Source organism: Bos taurus, chromosome 15, assembly GCF_002263795.3.
Source record: "Bos taurus isolate L1 Dominette 01449 registration number 42190680 breed Hereford chromosome 15, ARS-UCD2.0, whole genome shotgun sequence".
In the NCBI taxonomy this organism is placed as follows: Eukaryota; Metazoa; Chordata; class Mammalia; order Artiodactyla; family Bovidae; genus Bos; species Bos taurus.
In genome coordinates this window covers 29,676,363-29,697,135 of record NC_037342.1, presented here as the reverse complement: position 1 = coordinate 29,697,135, position 20,773 = coordinate 29,676,363, and the positions used below count along the sequence as shown (strand labels likewise).

Sequence of the window (20,773 nt, the reverse complement as noted above, 5' to 3'; positions counted from 1 at the left end):
CTCTCAAGAGTCTTCTCCAACACCACAGTTCAAAAGCATCAATTCTTCCATGCTCAGCTTTCTTTATAGTCCAACTCTCACATCCATACATGACTCCTGGAAAATCCATAGCTTTGACTAGATGGACCTTTGTCGGCAAAGTAATGCCTCTGCTTTTTAATATGCTTTCTAGGTTGGTCACAACTTTTCTTCCAAGGAGCAAGTGTCTTTTGATTTCATGGTTGTGGGCACTACCTTCAGTTATGTTAGAGCCCAAGAAAATAAAGTATAGTATAGTCCACGGGGTCACAAAGAGCTGGACACGACTGAGCAACTTTCACTTTCACTCTGTAAATGAACCAAATATCCATATTCTGCCACCCTTTCAAAATGTTCCATATTCTCTGGCTAGTATGGACAGGAACATGGGGGAATATTAACAACTCCAAGCTGACTCCCCAAAGGCAGGTACCCTTAAAGCCTCTGTGATATAGGTTAGTCAGAATGTTAAGGCTAGAGTGACCTGGAAGATTATCTCGGCCACTCTTCATTTTAGAGATGAGGAAGTTGAGGTCCAGAAAGGAGAAGTGGACTTCTCAAGGTCACTTGCAGGGTCTGTGGTACACCCAGGTTTTCTGTCCCTGGTTCAGTGCTCTGTCTGACACCCTGCAGCAGCTTATTTGCTTCAAGTCCTGAGTAAGGTCTGGGAGAACAGGAACCAGGATCCTTGAATTTACTAGTGTCGTAATCGCCTGAAACTTGCCCTCATTTAGGAGAGAAAGACTTTTTATTGTGATGAAACCCTTACGAGACTTCCCCCTTCCAATCTGTCTCTTCGGAGGCAACAGCTCACCCTTATTCAGTGCTGACTGTATGCCAGCTGAGTTCTAAGCACTTTACTCATTTCCTTCTCACCCACACCAAACGATAGCTACTATTAATCATAGTCCCCACTCTACAGATGAGAGAACTGAGGCACTCTGAGGTGACATAATTTGCCCAAGGTCATGCAGATAATTATGTGTGGAACTGGGACTCAGATCCAGGCTAGATCCAGAGCCTCTACTCCAGACTCTCCTATATTCTAGGAGGAGCAGCCTGTTCAAGGAAGGGGAATGAAGATGCCTGTACTAGCTGAAGCTTTTTTTCTTCCTGACTAAAATTACCACTACAACTTGACCTTTCAAAGACACTGTGCTCCCATTCTCTCTCACATGTCCCTCCCTCTGTGCAAGAACTTCACAGACCCAATGTACGTGTCACCTACCCGACATGGGTCCCTGTCTCTGATCCTCCCACTCGACACCACAGCCTCACTACCCATTTGCCTTTCAAAGGATGACCATTTATTCAGTTTATAAACTCCAGTTTGACTTTAATAAATTAAATTCCAAGCCATCACACAGCAATGGACATCATCATCTCCCACTATACAGAGGGGCAACCCTGCTCTTGCTCCATCATCACACAGTCTGTAAATAAAACTCCTAAAGCCATCTCTCTGGGGAAGGCTTCCCAGCAGGCTCCTGGCTCCCTCCTTCCAACAGAGCCACTGCTCACAGAGAAGGCATCAAGTACAAAAAACGGTAATAAAGGGGGAGGGAGGGATGAAGAGCAGAAGGGGAGGCAGGGAGTGGGGAGTACCTGCCCCCCATCCCGGGCACCGGCCCGGCATTCTATGAGCTGCCAATGTCCTCAGAGGCAGACACTGGTGCTGGTCGGGGTGGGGACCTGAGGGAAGTGTGGGAGCCCCATCCCAAAGGGAATTGCCAACCCTCCTGGGACAGGAGAGAAGGATCACCTGGGAGAGATGCCCTCTATCCACTGTTCACTGAGGGGCTGGGACCACACATATAAATAGAAAAGAGAATAAATAAGGGAGAAAGGATCATCTGAGTTGCTGAGCACCCTGGGACTCCTCTGAGGGGGTGGGTGTCAACAGCAGGCAAACGGGTCTGAGGAATGCCCACAGGTGTCAGGACAGAGCCTCCTCTTTCTCCCAGCCACCCATTCCCTCTTCTACGTCCTTGGCAACGGGTGTCCACTTCTCACACGCTTCCCGTTGCAAGTACCCTTCCAGCTGGCCCCACAGCCCAGGGTTGACAGGCCTTCCTGGAACTCGCGGGGCTTCCCTGGCCCAGGCTGTTGGGAATCCAGGGAGGGGAATGGAAGGGAATGTGGGGAAAGGGCTGAGAGGACTCCGGCTCTCTCCTAGCTCAGAGGGTGAACAGGGCCCTCAGAGCTGAGGGCTGGGGTTGCCATTGGCCTTGGGTTTAGATTTGAAGGAAAAGCGCTTGATAAGACGCCGAGAAAAGCTGCCAGCCTTCTTTCGGACGCTGGGTGTGGTCGCCGTGTTGGAGAGGTCATCGTGTGATTGGCTCAGACCAGCTTCCTTCTGACGTGGCCTCCGGCGGAAGATGAGCTTCGTGCCGCTGCGCAGGAAGCTCACTGTTGGGGGGAGAGGGGAGGCTGAGGGGCGAGGTGGGGAGCAGAGCATGGAAGAGCATGAAGGGGTCCAAGGCATGGAGCAGAAAAGACATGCCCTTCCTGCGAAAAACACGGCGGCGCTCATGGGATTCTATGTGCATTCCTGAGGAGGAATGTCCCAGGGCTGGCTACTCTGTGAGGACAGACTGACAGTTGGGCCTCTTTACTAAAGAAAGAAAAAAGCTGAACAGAGGTGTTCCTAAAAGCCTATAAAATCACAAAGCGACAAAGTGGGTTGACCTTGATTGTTGACTAGATTCCAGGATGTGAGCAAAGAGCGGTGTGTCTGGAACACTTTAAAGGGGTAAATTCAAGACCAATATAATGAGAAAGGTGCTTACACAGCAGGCTTTGGACTTAGGACCCTTAATATCCCAAGAAGTGATGCAGGCTTAAATCATAAATAGTTAAAGACATAAGTCATAAATAGTTAAAATAGTTAAAGACGCGCTGGCAGAGGGAGGAGGATATTTGGGGCAAGTCCTACAACCTTATAAATTAGAAATACCACAGGTATGTACCGACTGTGTCACTGTTACAGGGACACTCCTAGGGTTGGCCTAGGGAAGGATTTCTTATAGCGGAGAGAGTTCAGAATGAAAGGAAAGGGAGAAGAAAAGAATAAGGGAAGGAAAATATGCTCTTAGATCCGGGAAGAGAGAAAAACAGAGGTTTTTTAAAAAAGGGAAATACTTTTGAGTCTCTTCTTATTACCCACGCCTGTTAGATCCAAGCCAAGACCCAAGGCAGCAAGTCCCCAGTCTCTACTCTGGCGTGGCTGAAACAGGCTGGGAACTCGGATGATCCCTTGGAGGAGGAACGAGGAGACTGGCCCGAGGCTCCCATGTCCCTAAGTGTCCAGTGGGACCCAGGTGATGAAACTGGGCATCAAAGAGGGGTAGGGGTGGGACAACGGTAGCACAATAGTTAAGAGTTCGCCTGCCAGTGCAAGGGACATGAGTTTGATCCCTGGTCAAGGAAGATTCCACATGCCTTGGAGCAGCTAAGCCTGTGGACCACAACCACTGAGCTGGAGCTCTAGCACCTGGGAGCCGCAGCTACTGAAGCCTGCACGCCTAGAGCCTGTGCTCCACAATAAGAGAAGCCAGCGCAATGAGAAGGCCACACACTGCAACAAAGAGTAGCCTCCACTCTCTGAAACTAGAGAAAGCATGCGCGCAGCAACAAAGACCCAGCATAACCCCACAATAAATAAGTACATTTTTTAAAAAAGGAGGGGCTGCCAATATCACCCCACCTTTGTGATCTTTGAGACTGCGGGTTTCCAGGGCACCAGTAGACCCTGTTTCCGACTCAACATCATCCACGGAGGGCCTCTCAGAAATGTCCGAACGTGTTGTCTCATCTGCTTCCTGGACACTCGTGGGACTGGAGAGGGCATCTACGGGTCCTGGGGACATGGCTGGGGGGTCTGAGGGAGGTGAGGAGGGACCTCCACTGGGCCCTGCATCATCCTGTATTGAGGCGTCCAAGGATGCCGCATAGCCCAGGGAGAGTGCCAACTCATCCTGAGCGATGGGCACCTGGCAGGAAGGACAAGTTTTAATAGGCAACAGTGACCCATGAGGGCTTTTTCCCGAGCCCACCTCCTTTCCCCAGAGCCCTGTTACCTTGGAAACACCCGAGATGATAAGTGTGCTACGCTTGGTGGGTGTCTTCTTGGCTGCCCGCCCACTGGGTTCAGTCAGCTGGCGAATGGCTGTCTCTGCTACAGGGTCCAGGCCGTTGGAAAGGTGGCTCTCCCCTGCTGGATGATGGATACAGAAGACGGGCAACCTGACTCCTCCCTAGCTCCTTCTTGGACTTGAACTCCTGTGCCTCACCCAAAGTGGTTTTTGACTCCGGGACTCCGGTGTCAACCACCACTCACACTTCCCAATTCCCTACTCACGGCTGCTGCTGTGGGATGTGCTGCTGGGGCCACCACTCTCACTCAGCACTGTCGTCGTCTTCTCGGTCACCTCCACCTTGGACGGGGAGCGGGAGGGGGAGTCTGGTGGGTGGGGGAGGGTCAGTGAGCTGGGAGGTGCTTTAGAGTGGCCCCCACCCGCTACTGTCTTTATTGAGAGGCAGACTTTGGCTGACTCATGACTAAGGCATGATTAATCACAGGGGTGACTAAGAAGATGCCATGGGGACAAAAAGATACCACAGGAACCAATAGGAGTGTGGGAAAGAGGCAGGGGCCCCACCAAGGGCATGAAAATACTGAGAGTGTGCAGAGATGGCATAGGGGTCCAGTGGAAGTAGGGGAAATGCCATGGGACCTGTAGAGCTGGGAGAAATGTCATGGAGAGGCCCTGGAGTAGGAGAATTGCCACTGAGGTCACTGGGTTTGTTGGAGGGTCCCATGGGTGCTAGAAGTTGAGGGGTGAGGGAGGGGCAATTAGGCAGCTGGGGCTGGGAAAAGGGAAGAAGACAAACGTGTGAAAAGACAGAGGGGAACTTGGGGAGGTGGAAGTATGAGTACTGTCATGGGGGCTGGTAGGTCCAGACTTAAAGGGGAGAGGGCTAGTTAGGGAAATGGACAGATGTACAGGAAAGTTTAGGGCTTCCCTGGTGGCTCAGATGGTAAAGCATCTGCCTGCAATGCGGGAGACCCGGGTTCTATCCTTGGGTCAGGAAGATCCCCTGGAGAAGGAAATGGCAACCCACTCCAGTATTCTTGCCTGGAAAATTCCATGGACTGAGGAGCCTGGTAGGCTACAGTCCATGGGGTGGCAAAGAGTCAGACACGAGTGAGCAACTTAACGTTCACTTTCAAGGGAAAGTTTGAGAGAGGCATAGGCGATATGGAAGATGTGGTCAGAAAACAGGAGGAGTTGGAATTAGGGCTTTCTTTGCCCCCTCCCTGTCCTGCCACGGATCTGCAGTCCAGGGCCCCTGGCTAGAGCTGGACTCCCAGGCTCCTCCTCTTTACCTAATTTGCCATCTACCCGGGGCCGGGACTGGACAGTGGTGACTGTGGTGACAATGGTGCCATCTGGCATGATGGTCCGGTCCAGCTCAATCTTCTTGGTAGGTGTGATGCTGGGGCGTGGAGTCGAGGGGGTGGAAGTGCCCAGGTTCTGGGGGGAACCCTCCTCATATTGAAGCTGCCAAGGGGGAAAGAGGAAAGAGGCAGGGCCTCAGGACTGGCCTTCGCTGGGTCTTCCCATCTCCCCACAGGGGGCAGCTTCTCACCTCTATTGCCATGGTGGCTGCCTGCCCCAGGGCTTTCCCGGGCCCAGGGGTGAGTGGGCACACCTGTCTTCGGGACAGTGGTCTGGAAGGGGAGGCCACAGACAGTGTGGCCTGGCCCAAGAGTTCAGCTGGGGAAAGGGGTGGCACTGTGAGTTGGGTCCATGACCAGGCAGCCCCACTCAGCACCCACCCAGAGGTGCTCCTTCCTGCCCTGTACTCACTGTCTCCACAGCTGCTACTCCTCAGCACTTTGAGGGTCAGCTCCCGGCTCTGGGGGCCCAGATCCCTGTGGCCAACGAGAGGTGGGGCAGGGAGGGGGAAGATTAGCAAACTGAATCCACCCTTGAATTGATCTCAGGCCAGAGGCAGAGTGCGTGCATGTATGCTCAGTTGTGTTTGACTCTTTGCGACCCCATGGAGTAAAGCCCTCCAGGCTCCTCTGTCCATGGGATTTCCCAGGCAAGAAAACCAGTGAGTTGCCATTCCCTCCTCCAGGGAGCTTCGAAACCTAGGGATCAAACCTGCATCTCCTGCATTGGCAGGCAGATTCTTTACCACTGAGCCACCTGGGAAGCCCAGAGGCAGAGAGAGATGGATGTAAATAAGATGGAACAAGTGCTCCAATATGCTTCCAAATACATAGAATAGAAATAGAAAATGGGATGGGGCTGAGCAGGGACCATGCTCCTCAGCTGGGCATTCAGATATTCCCGGTTCCTGCCTTTCCAGTCTCTATGTTGAATCACCCTCTTTTTCTTTTACTCAAGTTGTTCCGTCTGCCATGAACCCTTGGTCTCTCACACTCTGTTGAAATCCTACTTTTGTTCAAAGGTGTGGTTTAAATGCCACTTCCTCCATGAAGCCTACTCTTATCTTTATTTTTGTGGAATTAAGCTCCCTAACCTAAGCACGCCCATGGCACTTTTTATAAACCTGGACTGGAGCACTTATACCATCTCCTTGACGTACATCTGTCTCTGCTTTGAGCTGGTGATCAACTCAGGGTTGAGGTAGGTGCATCTTGGTCATGTCTGTAGCCCTTGGGACTACGCCAGGGCCTGGCATACAATAGAGGCTCACAGCAAAAATTAAGAGCTGAAAACAGCTGATTCATGTCAGGGCTCTGCTGGAAGGACTTGATCTCAGTCCACCCGTGGAAGCAGGGGTGGGGGCTGGGGAGTCACTCCTTACAATGTCAAGTCTTCGCTCCACTCCACCTCAGGCCCAGCCCTCGTGGGCTTGGTCCACTTCTGTTGCATGGGGTTGTCAAGCTCAGCTACACAGCACACTTCCCCAGTGCCTGTGAGGAACCAGAAACATAAAAATGCTCATATCCAAGTTGAGAGGCCATTGAGTAGTAGAGAGGTCATACCCTGGGCAGAGGGGCCAGGAATGCCTGCAGCCACAGCCTTGGTAGCCCACCAGAAGCTTCTGGCTCTCACCTTCCAGCTCACCTCCCAGATGAGATGCTCGAAGCTGCCTTAGGAATAACCGGATAGGTCTGGGGATGGATGGCTGGGCCTGGGGTGCCATGGGTGGCTTCTCACTGGGAACCTAAGAGCAGGAGGAGGTAAAAAGAGCTGTAAGAATCCCAACACAGTACCCTGAAGACAACATGCACGCAAACTATTTGCTTTGAGTGCCTACTCACCAGGCCCCCAAGGGCAGAGCAAGCCCTAAGGTTGACCATCATAGCTGGCTGGGTGCTGACTATGGCATCCTCAATCAGCTCCTCAATAGTAGAGAGCTCTACTTGCTCCTCACCTCTCTGCGGGGAGGGGAACAAGGAGGTGAGGCCCTCAGCTCTGCCTCCCTCTCCCTGTTCTGTCTCTTCTCTCCAGCCCTTCCCCCTTACCTCCCTGGCCTGCAGCTTGGGAAGCACCGTCAGGCTGAGATCTGGGCGATCAGTGAAGGCCCAGGATACAAGCAGGCCTTCGCCAAGGATTTCCTCCAGGTTGACTTCCAACTGTGTACAAGGGACAAAGGGACTGGGTTGACTTGCCTGACTCCTCCAACCCCCTAGGACCCTCTCTTCCCAAATTCCATCTTAGAGAGGAACCAAACAGAAAAGGCAGAGGCAGCTGAACCTCCCACCCCCTGCCCAACTCCATTTCCCACACCCCCTCCACCTGTGTTGGTGGCAGTGTCAGAGTGACGTGGTAGGTCTCCATGGAGACGGCAGCGGGGGACTGCTGGGTCACAGAGACTGGGAACATCACCTCCTCAGCAGAGAGCTGGCAGTGCAGCACCTGAGACAGCCAAGGCATGGAGGCAAGGAGGGTCAGGCATAGAGGAAGATGCTCACCTCGGCCCTGCCCTGTCCTGCCTGAGAGTGGATCAGCAGACCCCTCTCCAGTTTCCCTCGGGAATCACCTTTTGGGGGGTCCAACTCTTTTGCGACTCTTTAGTGACCCCAAGGACTGTAACCTGCCAGGCCCCTCTGTCCATAGCATTTCCCAGGCAAGAATACTAGAATGGGTTGCCATTTCTTTCTCCAAGGGGATCTTCCCAACCCAGGGATCAAACCTGAGTCTCCTGCATTACAAGCATATTCTTTATCACTGAGCCACCAGGGAAGCCCTTGGAGTGGTCATAAATCCATAAAAGAATGATAAAATTCAGACTCCTCCAGAAAAATGCAGATATGCACACAAGTACTACATTTTGCCTGTAACTTCAATGGGATTCTCCAACCTCCTGAAGCCAATTCTGGGATTCCTAAGGCATTCACAGACTTCAGGTTAGACCCTCAGAGTAAAGGGAACTCAGGATCAGCCCCCACCCCAGTCCTAAAGAAGGCAGAACCCATCAGACCCTTACCATGGTGCGCTCTGATTGGTCTATGCAGGTCACATGACTGATGCTGGCTTTGGGTGGGAGTTGGGGCACCTCCTCAAAGGCGATTTGGATGGAGCTCTGGGGGAGTAATGTGGGCATAGGGTCAGGTCTCTGGAGCTGCCCCCGCAGGGCTGACCTACTCAGTTGCTGGCTAGGCCCTGGCACTGCAGAGGCCTCAGCTGCAGGCTGCCTTCTGGCCCCTCCTTGGCTCAGAGCTTTAGGACAGGAAGTGTTTCTTTTGAATCCCACCTTTTCAGGGGTCTGCAGGTGTGAGGCAGACCTGGAGCTAGACCACCTCAGAGACCAGATCACCTTGAGCTGAAGACCCTAGATTCCTCCTTGAATGCCAGGAGCCTTCCTCCTCCCCCTACCTTCTTCCCTACCCTTGAAGAAAGATGTGCATAGAAAAAAATAATAATAAAGGTGTTGGTGCCACCTATATATCCCAGCTGGGCAGGGAGAGACATGGCTGAGCCAAGGGTGAAAGCGGTAGAGCCACTTATTCAAGATAAGAACTAAGCCTTCTTCCAGCTAAATGGGATGTGGAGGCACAGGAGTATGACTCTACCCATATTCTTGGAGATGAAGGTTAGCTCAGCATGGCCTTGGGGAACTTTACCAGAGGAACTGGGAAGAAAAGCAAGCTCAGAAGGCTCAGCGGCCAGGGACCTGGCTAATTCCTCAAGGCAGAGAGCAAGGTGGCATTAGGGAGCAGAAAGCTGCTTAGCTTAGGTGTTGTAAGAGCTTCCTAATTCTTCCACGGCAGTTGAAGCAAACTGCTGCAGCCCCATCCAGGGAGCAGAATGGGAAGAACTGAGGAGGGGGCACAGACTGGGCACAGACAGAAACAAATCCACAGGGCTCATTTCCCTGGCAAACCGGGGAAAGCCAACTTCTCTGCTACTGTAGCAGTCTTGTCCGAAGGTCAGGCCAAGGAAGATGGATGGTTAGAACCCCAATCTCCCCACCCCCTCCAAGGGAGGCTAATGTCCAGCTGAGTCAGCTGTCCTGGGGAGTCAGTCGTCTTGGGGAGTCAGTCCTGACAGAGGAACAAGGTACAGGGAGAGCTGGGTGGAAGACTGAGTTCATGGTGCAGACTGACAGATGCCATCTGGCTTTCTGGTCAGCTGAGTGAAGGAGGAAGAGCAATTTCTTGTGTGTCTACTGTTTCCAGGCATCTGGGCAGCTAGTTGAGTGAAGCCCTCCAACTAGTGGTGGCTGGAAATGGAGAACCCTCTGAGAGAGGCGGTTCATAGGCTGTGAAGGCCAAGATGAGTGGGGATCCCAAGACAAGGAGGTCTCACTTCCCACTCCCACCTCAGTCTTATGACCGTGCTTCCTGCCCCACTTCCTAGGAGGCCAGCTGCTGGTGGTGCAATGGGAGGAAGTAGGCTGGGCTGGTTTGTGACTGACCCTCAAGGGACTGCTCTAGGCTTATGTGCTGGGAGGGCCATGAATTGTCAGTCTCCTTTCCACCTGAACACCTTTCCTTCCACACAGACATGGCAGGGAGCATGAAGAAGGATGTGTTAGACTGGAGCAATGAAATTACTGAGGGATGGGGGGTGGGTGGGATTCAGGCTTCTCGGGGACCTGCCTGGTCACACCAGGGATCTGGGGCATGAAGTGCTGACTGGGTGTGGTGGCAAGAGGACCAAGCAGATTCTTTCACAGGTGCACCTCTTTTCTACTCCTGCCAGCCCTGCTCTCCCCCCACTGCCCCCCCCCCACACACACACAACCAGCACCCAGGCTAGGCGGAAGTGCCCTGGGGCACAGGGATTAGTGTTGCTATGAGAACAGCAAGTTGTGCACCGGTTTGGAGCCAGAGAGTACCTAGACCACAGGAATAGAAAATTGGGATATAGCTGGATTTCCACAACGCCCAGGCACACCTGCACCCTTCTCTCTGACCCCAGAGGGGAGGAGATGCCACGGGGTTCCTCAGTTGATCCCCACCCCCATACAGTCCTCCTGGCCTGAGCAGTCCTTCCTCTTAAAAAAAAAAAGGCAGAGTGGGGGGGACCATCTAGGTCCTGTCCTACTCACCCCATCCCTGCAGGCCTGCTCGTTCAGCGCTCGCACCCAAGCCCGCTGCCAGTTCTCCCGGAAAGACTTGAAGGCGAAGAGAGATGCCAGAAGGCCCCGGACGCCTGGCTCCTCGGGTGCGCCGGCCCGAGTCGCCCTTAGCCTCAGCAGCGAGCGCCACACGCCCAGCTCCCGCAGGGAGACGGCGGGCTCGGCAGCGAAGGCGGGTCCCTGGCCCCGGCCCCCGCGGGCCCGCGCCAGCCACAAGCCCCGGGCATACTGCAGCAGCCAGCCCAACACCGTGAGCAGTGAGGCGGCGAAGAGGATCAGCAGGGCTGCCCAGCCCACGTCCCGCTGCCCCCAACCCGGATCCATGCTCCGCGCGGGCTCCGGTCCCGGTTCCAGCTCAGGCTCAGCCGCTGCCCCGGGGGAGCATGGCCCGGGCGGGCCGCGGGGCGGGGGCGGGCTCCCCCGGGGCTGGGCGCGCGGGATTGGGGGCTCTCCGGGGCTGGGTGCCCGGGACTAGGGGGTGCCACAGATCGAGGAGAGGAGGTTCCTGGGGAGTCGCGACGCCGGGGTCCCTCTCTCCGTAGTCCGGGGCCCTCCTCGGTTGATCCGCCAGTGCGACCCGGGTTAGTCGCCGGCCAGCGCCCGACTCCTCCCACGGCGGGGGCCCCGCCGGACCCGGGCGGAGACTCGTCTGCGGAGACGCTGTGGCTCACGGGCCGGCACCGGCTCCCGGAGGGCTGCGTGCGCAGAGCTGACACTGACAACACGGCCGGCCCCCCCGCCCCCACCCTGCCTTAAAGGAGCCGCACCCGCGGGGGAGGGGCTTAGGGAGCCGGGAACTCCAGCTCTGTAAGACGGTGGGAGGAAGAGCGGAACCGGGAGGAGGTTCCTGGGTGGGAAATAGGCGGGATCTTTAACTACCCCGCCCCATTCTGGAATCGGGGGTACTCCTGCTCCCCTGAGCTCAAGGTAAGAGTAAGCAAGAGTAACTGCACTCACAGAGATGCCGCCTCTGCTTTCCCCTACGCTCCTTAGCTTTCCATAGTTTGGACGCCTGTGTGGTTAAAAAGGAGGTACTCCCTGTGGATAGCATCAACCCCTTATCCCCAAACACCCAGGTTCCGCAGCTTCTTGGTTCCTGGCCGAAGCTAGGCTCTGGGTGTGTAGATGCAGAGCATCCCTCCTAGACAGTAGTGCCTGGCAGAGGTCCAGCTGATACCCACCCGAGAGAGGTTGAGAACATGGAATATTGACCCCCGTCATCTACTCCCATCCTTTGGAGCCAGGACTAAGAGACACCCTATTAACCTCCTTGCTCGTGTGGGTTTGTTCTGGAGATACTTCCCAAGCCTGGGGCTGCTTCTGTTTTTAAAAATAATGTATTTCCATAGTAACAGCTTCTGCCTAAGGAGCACGTGTAGAGGGGTTGGTAATGAGAAGGGAGCTGGCACTGCAGCACTGGACTATCAATAGATTCAGCCAGAGGACTGAAATATGTGATATCTCAGCACGCATCCAAAAATGTTATAGGTACACTCTGGCCTCAGAATCCATCCCTTTTCCTAGGTGTAAGGGGATGGATTCCATTCCTATAGGACAGAGGCTTGTCATTGCTTTCTGGAGGCAGGGGAAGGAAAATTCTACAAAAAGATTCAGAGGAATCTCCATTCCCCAAGAGGCCCTTTTTCTCCACATATATATGGCAGGCCTTCCTTAGAGAGGTAAACAGGAAGGTGTTAAGTATCTCTCTCCCAAATCCAGTCATTAGTCTGAGCAATGAGCACATGGAAGTAAACAATGTCCTCTTAAAGTGTCGGGCTGCAGAGCTAAGCAGAACCTGCCAGGTTAGCGACAGGGTGCCTGAGCCATGGGAGGTGTAGGAAAGCCTGGGGCATCCCCAGATTTCACTCTAAGGAATGGGGTGTGGGTGACCTTGCTGTGGCCCTGCCCATGCATCATCATTGGCTCCCTCAAACTATAGGTTTCCCTTGTAGCTCAGTTGGTAAAGAACGTGCCTGCAATGGAGGAGACCGGGGTTCGATTCGTGGGTCGGGAAGATCCCCTGGAGAAGGAAATTGCAACCCATTCCAATATTCTTGCTTGGAGAATCCCATGGACAGAGGAGCCTGGCGATCAGATCCCAAGAGTCAGATGTGACTTAGCAACAAAACCACAAACTACAGAAGTCCTAGAGTGTGGATTTTAGAGGACAAAAAAAGTGGAGACCCTGTCTTAACTCATCTCTCTTCCCTCATATTCAGTCAAGATACTTTAATATAAGGAAGTCAACTCCTTCAGGAAAACAATCATGTTTATTTCAGTTTGTGTCCCTACAGTACTTAAAAGTTTCCCAAGCACAAATTCTTTGTAATTTTAAGAAGTCTAACAGAGGGACTTCCCTGGTGGTCCAGTGGCTGGGACTCTCTGTGCTCCCAATGCAGGAGCCCCGAGTTTGGCACCTGGTCAGAGAATTGGATCCCACGTGCCACAACTAGGAATTTGCATGTCACAACAAAGATCGAAGGTCCTGAGTGATGTGGCTGGGACCCAGCACAGCCAAATAAATAAATATAAAGAAGCCTAACAGAAAATATTCCAATATACATGTAAACACTGAGATTTTCTATGCTGTTTCCATCTTTTGAAAATCTATTTGTATCATCCAAGTGGAATGGGAGATCTTGGGGCTTGCTGATAAAGGAGAGGCAGGAAGAAATGGAAAAAAGTAACTCAGCTGCCTGGAAAAAGCCACAGATATGGTCCTGAAAGTGTCATAGATCCAAACCCTCCAAAGCTGTCTCATAATGACTTGTTCAGCACTGTGAAACATTTCTAGGACAGTCTTTTCAGGCAATCGGACTTAATAATGCATTGGCTTTGCTTACTGGAAGGCACTCAGGGCTTCCTAGCAGGAGATGTGCATCTCAGACCTTGCCTGCTCAGCCCAAGAAACCAGCTGAAACCATTGACAACCCACCTAATCCATGGATCCTAGGATGAGCATCAGCATATAGGCAGATGCTTTGAACTTGTATCAGGACAGGCACAAAATTTCAAGTGTGCCCAAACAATCATGTGTTTGTTTCTCCTTGTGAGTCTGATAATCAATTGGGCATTTACCATCATGGGAACAAAAATATTCCGATTATATAACAAGTATCCAAGTAACCATGTTCTGATAGTAACATGTATGCATGTTACTATCCATGAATCCCCAGTGTCTTATTTTTGAACAAGTCCCCTACCCTCTTCCAGTGGGGGTTGTGGGGGAGGGCTAACGATCTCTGGAGAAGAAAGAGACAAAGGTTCCCAATGCCAAGATGGGAAGATTTATTAGGACTGGCCTCCTAATAAAACAGGAAATAGATACAGACTATTCCTCAGACCTCCAGGGAGTCTCAGCCTGCTCCTGATCAACCAGATATCTGAATGCTGCCTCCTCTGGGGCTCTCACAAGCTCCTCCTTTTCACCTGCTCCTGGTGTCTCACTTTCCCTCTTTGAAAGGCCCTTCCAATCTTGTCACATACTGAAATCTTTGGAGATATTACTCTTCCTCAAGCTCCTCTCACTTCCCCTGGTCACAACTAATTGTTCTTTCCTATTGCCCTCTGTACCTCTTTCAGATAGAGACTCATTATATGTGTTGATGCCTTCGATACAGATATCTGTGTGCTTAGCCCCAGGGGGACACCCTGTGGAACAGAAAACACTGTGCCTCTAGGGAATTACAGATGCACACTCATGTACCCATGTGCAGCTGCACACTCACACACAGAAAAACAATACCAGTGGGATAATAAGTACTGAAAAACTGGTGGAATACAACTATCAAGTAATTACTGGCTTTATATATATATATATACATGCCGTATATATGGCTTTATGTTGTTAATTAGAGCCACCTTCAAGTAGAAAGGACATTTGAGAGACAAGAGGGACTACCTTTGGCCTAAAAAGAGTCAACCTGACTCTGACTCTTATTCAAAAGAATGAAGAAACTATCAGCATACTTGAGTTCTCTCAACTTCCTCGTGATGATTTCTTCCCTGAGGACTGGAATCATTTGCCACCTAAGAGCCTGTGAATGTGTGATCAAGGGAAACAGGTGCCAAGCAAAAGGCACCTGACCTGGAGGGAGAAACCTGCCTGGGAATTCCTCAAGTTTACCAGAAGCCAGCCACTTTGGGGTTTGGTTCTCCTACTTGCTGCTGCTGCTGCTAAGTCGCTTCAGTCGTGTCCGACTCTGTGCGACCCCATAGACCGCAGCCCACCAGGCTTCCCCGTCCCTGGGATTCTCCAGGCAAGAACACTGGAGTGGGTTGCCATTTCCTTCTCCAATGCATGAAAGTGAAAAGTGAAAGTGAAGTCGCTCAGTCGTGTCCGACTCTAGCGACCCCATGGACTGCAGCCTACCAGGCTCCTCCATCCATGGGATTTTCCAGGCAAAAGTACTGGAGTGGGGTGCCATTGCCTTCTCCGAGTTCTCCTACTTAGTTCTTTCCAAAGCCTCGGCCTCACCTCCTCGGATTGGAAGGCTGCCACAGTCTAATGATCCCATACGAAGGAAAGTCAAGTACTGGGTTAAATCCAAACCTGAGAGCACTCCCAGCCCCATCAGTTCTGAAGTGCGCCGCTGTGTTGCCCGGCAACTAACTGCTACTGCGGGGGTAGAAGGCGGGTGGGATGATGTAGGAAAAGTACCTGAATCAAGGACGCCGGAAAACATGAAGTGGGAGGGGCTTTTCAAGTGTCAGCGCTTAAAATTTACATCATCTTCCAAGCCGTAGCTGAGTTTCGGGGAACTGAGTTGTGTTTACCTTGGCTTCCTTCTCAACGTTGACTACCTTGGCAACAGGTTTTTCTACAAGGAGCAGGTGCTGCTCCACATCCTTATCCCGCCTGCCCTCCCCCTGCCCCCCCTGCTTCCTGTAGCCATCTTCCCGGTTCCAGAGGCGTCCCATAGTAAACGCCAGGCATTGGCTCTTTTAGCGTGACCAGCGGAGGCCGACGGAGCTAAACCTGACGTGGAATCAAAAATAAGCCGCGTCAGACACGTGGTACAAGGAGGCGCTCATCTTGGAACCGGGCAAGGAGTTTTTCCGCTTTGGGCTGTACATCTTTAATATGATGTTGGGAAAGAATCTGCTTTTGTTTGTCCTTCTTTAATTGCTTTTCCAGATCCCTGGTGATGATTCATCTCTCGAATAAAGGGTTTGGTTTAAAATCACACTTCTGTCCCCACTGTTATGCCCGTATTAAAAATGGCCGCCTCCTTCCAGTGATAGTTGCTCTGCGAACTAGATCCGGGCGGAAACAGTGGGTAAGCAGAGGCAGAGAGGCAGAGCCAAGGTTGCTTCATAGAGGCTCGCGGGAGTCCCGAAGGCGGCTCAGGTCAGAGTTGTTGGGTTTTGCTCAGGCTGCTGTAGAAGAACCAGCCTGTGGGGAGCGGCTACACGTTACTGCTGGAGCTTGCCCATTAGCTAAGAAGGCGGCCGAGTGGGCCGCCTGGCAGGTCACCATGTGGGCCTTCCCGGAGTTGCCTATGCCGCTGTTGGTGAATTTGATCGGCTCGCTGATGGGATTTGTGGCCACAGTGACCCTTATCCCTGCTTTCCGAGGCCACTTCATCGCCGCGCGCCTCTGTGGCCAGGACCTCAACAAATCCAGCCGGGAGCAAATGTGAGGGGCAGGGCAGGCGGGGGGAAGGGGTGGGCAAAGGCGGGGACTGGAATGCTTGACTGCGCGCTAGACAGAGCGCTAACCTAGCAGCCAGCCCGGGATTCTGGGAGGTGGAGGGCAGATCTGGTTAGTATTGGGGAAGGGATGGAGGCGGAAAGGTGGGACCCTTGAGTGTATCTGGGATTCCAGTGGTGGTGCCCTTCCCCGCCAAGTTAGGTGACGGTACTGCTTGCATTAGTGAGTGACCACGCCCCCTTTCCTCCCCCCCCCCCCCCTTTCACCTGACTTGCTGCCGGGCCACAGCCCAGAGTCCCAGGGAGTGATCAGCGGTGCTGTTTTCCTTATCATACTCTTCTGCTTCATCCCTTTCCCTTTCCTGAACTGCTTTGTGGAGCAGCAGTGTAAAGCCTTCCCCCACCATGAAGTAAGTGGGTTAGTGTGGGCGGCTGCCTGGGGCTAGGGCTAGGAGTTAGTGAAGAGAGTTGGGGTTATTTGGGTTTGCGGGGAGGAGCTGAGAACTAACGAAAAGACGGGTCTTCTTGAAAGGAACGGTGAAGTGGGAGTAGGCTGGAGCCATGACATGCCCGAGCCTCCCCCAGTTTGTGGCCCTGATAGGTGCACTCCTTGCCATCTGCTGCATGATTTTCCTGGGCTTCGCGGATGATGTACTGAATTTGCGCTGGCGCCATAAGCTGCTGCTGCCCACAGCTGCCTCACTACCTCTCCTCATGGTCTATTTCACCAACTTTGGCAACACGACCATTGTGGTACCCAAGCCCTTACGCCCGATCCTTGGCCTGCATCTGGACTTGGGTGAGTAGCACGGCCACTTCTGCCCCTATGACCCCTACTTCAGGGCACCCTTGCCCCCTGTGAGATATCCGGCCGAGCATCCTTCCTGGTGCTCCACATTCTCCTTCCTGTTTTGTCCCCGCCTTGTCTTCTTAGATCCTTCTGTTGACCTTTCATCCCACACTTGGTCCTCACCACTTTTGTCAGAATATCCTTAAATCCTCGTTCCACAGGCGGCATTACTTTTCTTACTGTCTTCTTCCCGCAGGGATCCTGTACTATGTCTACATGGGGCTGCTGGCAGTGTTCTGTACCAATGCCATTAATATTCTAGCAGGAATTAATGGCCTTGAGGCTGGCCAGTCACTCGTCATTTCTGCTTCCATCATTGTCTTCAACTTGGTGGAGCTGGATGGTAGGTGGGATTGGAATAGGGAGAGAAGTCTTGAGTGTTAAGGAAGCGGCCTGATCTTTGGCTTTGGGGAATTCAGAAAAAATGTGATATGTGAATAATTATGGAAAATAAGGGGAGCTATTTACTTATTAATAGTAAGTTACAAATAGTAACTAAGATTTGTTAAATGTGAGAAAGAAAGCCCTAGCATTTATAAAGGGATTGTCACTAATAGGTAGGCCATAGCCTTCTCCTATTGAGCATAAACAATTTTATAAAACCCCAAATCAGATAGGGTAACTGTGACCAAAACCAGACCCCCTCTATAACAGTCTGAGAATAGACAAAACCACAGGAACACAGTACATCTCACAATGACCAAGATCCCGTGCTGGCTAAAATGAATGGTTGCTGCTTCCTTCTGATAACAGCTCAGTTCTCACTTCTTGGATAAAAATTATTAAGCTTCTCAATCATGGCACTAACCCTGCTGACAGCACCCAGTCCAGGGCAAAACTCTGTTTCCTTGTATCCTCCGCAGAATTACTTAAAACAAATCCTATAACAAGTCCTCCTAACACCTCCTTACTGAGGCATCCTAAGGTTCCCCACAGTGTGTGGGTTCCAAAGTGTCCTTTGTTACACCTCAGTAAACCTAGCTTTGACTCCAGGCATGTTTTTAGTGGTCTTTGGCTGAAGGACCTCCATAAGTGCTTATTAAAGTTAAGCACTTTGAAAATGTAATCTCACTTTAAATTCTGTAGCAGCTCTATGTGGCAGGTATTTTTTATCAACTTCTTTCACAGATAAGAAACTGAGACTCAGAGAGGTTAAACGTGTCATGTTAGGTTAAATGTGTCATGATCATGGTCACTCAGGAAGTAAAGCTGATATTCAAACAAGAGTGTGAATGGTCTGAACCAAATGTAAGACAGTAACTAGTTTAGGAGGGGTTCATGAAAGAGGTGAAGTATTGGAAATTGCCTGGGTGATATAAAAGGGGTAGTGAGTCCTTGAGACTTTAGAGAGGTGGACTGTATAGCTTGGGAAAGAACTTAAGAGACAGAGGAAAATAGGACCATGATGTGCAGGGGAAGTGGACATCAACTTTTCCTTCTTTCTTTTTCCCCTTCTTCCAAAGGTGATTATCGAGATGATCACATCTTTTCTCTCTACTTCATGATACCCTTTTTTTTCACCACCTTGGGACTGCTCTACCATAACTGGTAAGTAGGCCTGTGGATGGGGGGACAGCTCTTTGGACATGTGGCAGGTATTGTCCTGATTGTGACCCATCTCCTGATACAGAGGCTAAACCTGCACATCTCTGTATTGTTCTCTGGGTCTTTAGTTGGTTATATTCTTAAGTCTTGGGCTTCCCCAGTGGCTCAGTGCTAAAGAATCCACCTGCAATATAGGAGACCTGGTTCAATCCCTGGGACAGGAAGATTCCCTGAAGCAGGACATGGCACCCCACCCCAGTATTCTTCCCTGGGAAATTCCATGGGAGGCTACAGTTCATGCGGTCACAAAGAGTCAGACATGACTGAGGGACTTAGCATGCACGCAATTCATAAATCAGTCACTGAGGCAGATGCTGTGGAGCCCCCAGGAATAGAAGGAATCAGGGCCTTGGTTCCTGGAGAGTTGCTGGGAGAGCGCGAACCCTCTCTGAGCCAGATCTAGCTAGGGCTAGCCCAGTGCCCAGGATGTGTAATGTGAGATAAAGAATTGCTAACACCTCTTGCTGATGGCTCAGATCCTCTCCCCTACGCAGGTACCCATCACGGGTGTTTGTGGGAGATACCTTCTGTTACTTTGCTGGCATGACCTTTGCCGTGGTGGGCATCTTGGGACACTTCAGCAAGACCATGCTCCTCTTCTTCATGCCCCAGGTGTTCAACTTCCTCTACTCACTGCCTCAGCTCCTGCATATCATCCCCTGTCCTCGCCACCGTATGCCCAGGTAGCTTTGGGGCTTGAAAGGGACATCATAGCTTTGTCACTCGGGATGCCTTAGACATTTGCTGTGCAAAGGGAGTGGACCCAAAGAAGGGCTTTCTCCACACAGTTAGCCCTTTATACATTACAGAGCACATTTAGTTACATGATCTCATTTAATGTTCACAGCAGCACTGATCACACAGAAGTATGCAGCAGAACCAGAAATAGATCTCAGGGTGTTTGACCCTACATTCAGTGCTCTTTCTATGGATTAACCACAGTGAGGAGAGTTCTTTGTGTAGTGGCCCAGTCACATGAAGCTCTCTTCCCCTGCAGACTCAATACCAAGACAGGCAAACTGGAGATGAGCTATTCCAAGTTCAAGACCAAGAGCCTCTCTTTCTTGGGCACCTTTATTCTAAAGGTAACAGGGTAACAAGGAGGTAAGGCTCTAGGCTGCCATTCTGAATTCAGGGAATGGGAAAACCTAGGCCTACATCAGACCCGAGGGGAGTTTGCAAGCATTCAGCAGATCCCATTCCTGAAGCATAAGTATTAGCAAAAGTTCTCTCCACTTTTGGCCTCTCCAGGTAGCAGAGAACCTTGGGCTACTGACGGTGCGCCACAGTGAGGATGAGGATGGTGCCTTCACGGAATGTAACAACATGACCCTCATCAACTTGCTACTTAAAGTCTTTGGGCCCATGCATGAGAGAAACCTCACCCTCCTCCTGCTGTTGCTACAGGTGCAATGCTATTGGGGGTGTGGTTTACACCTCCTTGTCTCTCTTTCTCCAGGGTTCTTACTATAGTTCATTTCTCCTTGCAGGTCGTCGGTAGTGCTGTCACCTTCTCCATTCGGTACCAGCTTGTCCGACTCTTCTATGATGTCTGAGTCCCCTGATCCATTGCTCTTTGCTTCACAGCCTCCGGGGTTCCTGACTCAGGCCAACATTTCCTGGACCAAGACTGCCAACTGGCCCAGGCCTCTCCCACCCTTCATTTTCCTCCAGATTTTGTTCTCAGCATTTCCTTTCCCCTGTGATTATTGACACTTGGGCCTGTCTTGCTCTCTAATAACTGGTGATTGGACTTTGCCTATGGCTTTCTTCAGCTTGCCACTCTCCCTCTCCATCCCATCTTTGCTGCCTCCTAAGTTGGGGTACTGTAGCTTTTATGCAATTGCCCACAACTCTGACACTCAAGGAAAATGCTGGACTTGGGACAGAACTCTGGCTGGGGATAGGGACACAGGTTCAAAGGTGACTTGACATTTGACTATAAATTAAGTATTCTGATGATTAAGAGCAGACCGGGGGCCAGGTGCTCCCAGTGGTGACAATAAAGTATTGTCTTTTTCTTGTTGTTCCTATAGGTATATTTCCTATGTGGGCATTGTAGGGTGGATGGGGAAGGTT

The 20,773-nt window shown here is 51.7% G+C and overlaps 2 protein-coding genes across 4 annotated transcripts; one reads left to right on the top strand and one right to left on the bottom strand.

The window, feature by feature from the left end:
* Window positions 1-1,302: 1,302 nt before the first annotated feature.
* Window positions 1,303-11,312, bottom strand: C2CD2L (C2CD2 like). Of its 3 annotated transcripts, none has more exons than NM_001105358.1 (14): window positions 10,558-11,197; window positions 8,491-8,586; window positions 7,800-7,919; window positions 7,526-7,636; window positions 7,322-7,438; window positions 7,113-7,224; window positions 6,862-6,970; window positions 5,892-5,956; window positions 5,671-5,798; window positions 5,408-5,582; window positions 4,379-4,480; window positions 4,098-4,234; window positions 3,725-4,010; window positions 1,303-2,427 (listed from the first exon to the last, which is right to left on the bottom strand). In NM_001105358.1, the coding sequence occupies exons 1-14, from the start codon at window positions 10,909-10,911 to the stop codon at window positions 2,216-2,218; spliced, it is 2,124 nt and encodes a 707-aa protein (NP_001098828.1). In that variant the 5' UTR covers window positions 10,912-11,197; the 3' UTR covers window positions 1,303-2,215. The 3 variants fall into 3 exon arrangements, with proteins under 3 accessions (NP_001098828.1, XP_005215993.1, XP_005215994.1); XM_005215936.4 differs by having other exon boundaries at window positions 1,334-2,427; window positions 4,098-4,231; window positions 10,558-11,312; XM_005215937.5 differs by having other exon boundaries at window positions 1,334-2,427; window positions 7,125-7,224; window positions 10,558-11,312.
* A 4,572-nt stretch (window positions 11,313-15,884) lies between these two features.
* On the top strand, window positions 15,885-20,713 carry DPAGT1 (dolichyl-phosphate N-acetylglucosaminephosphotransferase 1). The gene is made up of 9 exons (NM_001015664.1): window positions 15,885-16,225; window positions 16,529-16,649; window positions 16,825-17,038; window positions 17,286-17,432; window positions 18,553-18,637; window positions 19,189-19,377; window positions 19,692-19,779; window positions 19,946-20,101; window positions 20,185-20,713. Exons 1-9 carry the CDS (start codon window positions 16,065-16,067, stop codon window positions 20,248-20,250), a joined length of 1,227 nt encoding a protein of 408 aa, NP_001015664.1. The 5' UTR covers window positions 15,885-16,064; the 3' UTR covers window positions 20,251-20,713.
* Window positions 20,714-20,773: the final 60 nt, after the last annotated feature.